The sequence below is a fragment of the Gymnoscopelus braueri genome (assembly GCF_963280865.1).
Source record: "Gymnoscopelus braueri genome assembly, chromosome: 7".
Lineage (NCBI taxonomy): Eukaryota > Metazoa > Chordata > Actinopteri > Myctophiformes > Myctophidae > Gymnoscopelus > Gymnoscopelus braueri.
The window spans coordinates 44376703-44380011 of record NC_137608.1 but is presented as its reverse complement, the minus strand read 5'-3'; the positions used below and the strand labels follow the sequence as shown (position 1 = coordinate 44380011).

The window sequence follows — 3309 nt, the reverse complement described above, 5'->3', positions numbered from 1 at the left end:
TAGGGCAATAGTGTGACATCTGACCCGAAAAAAAACAGCATGTTGTCACCCTTTTCACCTCGGGGCTGTTTGCATGCCTGATTATTATTATTGTTTAAAAAAAAAAAAAAAAAAAAAAAAGTTTTTTTTTTCTTTTTTTTTTTTTTTCCAAAATGATATTTTTTCAAACCTTCTTCAAACGGCGCGGCACACCTCAGCAGTAGCCCCGGCCCAAAATTGGGACGTTTGCCAGGGTTGATATACACTGATATATATAATGATATGGAGTCAAAGTACAATATTTGTTTTTGAAAGTAGTGGAGCTGTAAGTATCCAAAGAAAATACACATACCGTACTCAGGTAAAATATAGATACTCAAAATAAGTCCTTAAATACAGTACCCAAGTAAATATGTTTTGTTACGGTCCACCACTTTGTGTGTGTCGTGTTATGCGTGACGTCATATATTGTATATAAAGTGTTTAGGGTGTTTTACATACCACACTAATGTTGTGAGACAGTGGTACAGACAGACAAGTGAGAGACAGACAGACAGACAAGTGAGAGACAGACAGACAGACAGACAGACAAGTGAGAGACAGACAGACAGACAGACAGACAGACAGACAGACAGACAGACAAGTGAGAGACAGACAGACAGACAGACAGATGCACTGGACAGTGATTAAGGAGAACGTTGGAGGAGGGAGGACCAGTCCTGCTGTTGTAGCGGTCGGGCACAGGGTGTACTACTTCGGAGGGTCCAAGATGTTGTACAACATGAATCAGATGGAGGTGCACGTCTTCAACACAGTGTCTTTGTGCTGGATGAACGTGCCCCCAGGGACAAGTGGAACAGGACGACTTGAGGCTCCCTCCAGGCGCAGGGGCCACACAGCTGTGCTGATCGATGATAAGATCTACATCTGGGGAGGACGCTGGGGGGGAGTGTACGACGATGCACTTTATGAATTTGATGTCGACAACCATAGTTGGTCCAAGCCCAGGTTTTCTGGGACTGCTCCCGCGGCGATATACGACCACTCTGCCTTTGTCTTGGGGAAGGACATGTATGTCGTTGGTGGACACCAGTTGACTGTATACAACAATAATGACATCTACGTGTTGGACACCACCACAATGGTCTGGGCTTTAAGCAACAGCAGAGCCACGCCAGAATTCCTCTCTGCCAGCATCATCGGGTCAAAGATGTTTGTGCTTGGGTGCCAGTGGAACAACTACTCCCATTTCTTCAGCGGGTTTGACGCAGGGACACACTGTGTTAGAAAGTTTTCTTATACTTCTTCACCCTTTATCTACAATGGAGAGCTGTACATATTACACTTTAATAGTCTGTGGAAATTCAGTCCATTGACCTTCAGGAAGAACGTTCAGCCCAAGGGGAAAGGTCCTCGTTCAAGCATGTATGTGAGACCGTGGTCAGACAGGCCTATGTGCAGTTGCATGGTGGGAGATCGTATCATCATCTTTGGTGGAGACACAACCAATGACTTGTACATCTTGGACTTAAGTCCTAGTCTGAAGACGTTATGCAAGCTGGCAGTTATTGAGTACGACCTGGAGCAGTCGGGACTCCCACACAATATCAGATGGGAACTGGCAACCATGACTTCCAACAGCAGCAGGTGACGAGAACCAAGAAGAGGGTTTTATTGTTTGTCACTCACTCAAGGCGATTGGTTTTGAGACGATTGGTTTTGATTGCACATCACTAAATTGGATGAGATCTTACTTGGAGGGTAGAGAACAAGTGGTTGACATCAACGGAACCATGTCCTCATCCCTCCCGGTGAGCTGCGGGGTTCCTCAAGGCAGCATTCTAGGGCCGTTACTGTTCCTTCAATACATTAACGACATGAATGCTGCCTGTAACTGCAAACTGTTCCTGTTCGCTGATGACTCGGCACTCCTGATCTCGGGTGAGGACAAGTTGCAAGTTGAGGAAGCTCTCAGCTCTGAACTCTCAAAAATCTGTACCTGGCTTACCGATAACAAACTGTCTCTACACCTTGGGAAAACTGAATCCATCCTATTTGGGACCAAACATTCCCTCAGTAAAATGAAGGTAAATGACTTCAAGGTCAAAGTCGATGACACAATCATCACTAGCAAAGAAGAGATTACCTATTTGGGATGTATTCTTGACAAATACCTGACAGGTGAAAGCATGGCAACAAGGGTGGTCAAAGGAGTAAACCAGAGAACCAGATTTATGGGCAGAGTTTCCTCTTTTGTCAACCCTCAGGCCCTCAGGACCCTCTCAGGGGCCCTGATTCAGCCCCTTTTTGACTATGCTAGCTCCTCTTGGTACTCCAACACCTCAGTGTCACTGAAGACTAAGCTTCAAACCTCCCAAAACAAACTGATCCGACTACTTCTCGGACTTGGGCCCATGACCCACCTCTCTCCCACTCACTTTGCCAGCCTAGGCTGGCTCAGGGTGGAAGACAGGGTTAAACTAAAAATGGGTCTGGTCTTCAAAATTGTAAATGCAGATTTGCCCGAAATGCCCCCTATACCCCCATATCTGTATAAATACCTCGAAAACGTTAGTGACACCCACAGCCACGAAACTAGAGGGAGCGTAAACAACAATCTGGTACCACCCACCCACAAAACAAACATGGGCAAATTCTCCTTCTATAGCACAGCCACCAAGGAATGGAATAGTCTAACCCCATCCCTCAAAAAATGCAGTTCGCTGGGCTCATTCAAAACAGCCCTAAAAACTCATCTTTCTGGAGGCCGAAAGAGGAGCTAGTACCAGTTTCCCTGTAGACAGACGACCCCCCCCTCCTCTTTTTTGTACATATTTTGTATTTCCTCATGCTTTTTTTGTATATTATTTTTATTTTTCCATGCTTCCCCCCCCCTTTTTTTGTACATATTTCTTTATTTTTTCATGCTTTTTTTTGTACATAGTGGTATTTTTTCTGTATTATCTGTATTTTCATGTTGATTTTTTAACTGTTTGGTTGCTACAATATATGTCTATGAAATTAATTCAAGGACCCCAACGGAAACAAGTCCGCAAGGACTTTTTTGGCCGGACCTTTTAGACAAAAGCATTATAAATGTAACTGTGTTGTTTTACATTCTTTTGCCTAATAAAATTTTCAATCAATCAATTAAAAGGCCCCAAAACCCAGTGTTTGCATTAGACATGCTGGCCATTCATAGGTACTACAGCTTAAAACAGCTGGGGCCACTGTACATGAACGAGCGAAAACGGTTTCGACCAATGGGCTCGACTCACAAGCTTGCGCACGAGCTTGCGCACGGGGCTCTCTGTGACGCAAAACGCGTCA

The 3309-nt window shown here is 44.6% G+C and overlaps 1 protein-coding gene across 1 annotated transcript; it reads left to right on the top strand.

Moving 5' to 3' along the window:
* Positions 1-649: 649 nt before the first annotated feature.
* LOC308089063 (kelch domain-containing protein 3-like) lies at positions 650-1630 on the top strand (the record flags this gene model as incomplete). The annotated part of the gene is made up of 1 exon (XM_080433639.1): positions 650-1630. The coding sequence occupies one exon, from the start codon at positions 650-652 to the stop codon at positions 1628-1630; it is 981 nt and encodes a 326-aa protein (XP_080289765.1).
* Between the last annotated feature and the right edge of the window lie 1679 nt (positions 1631-3309).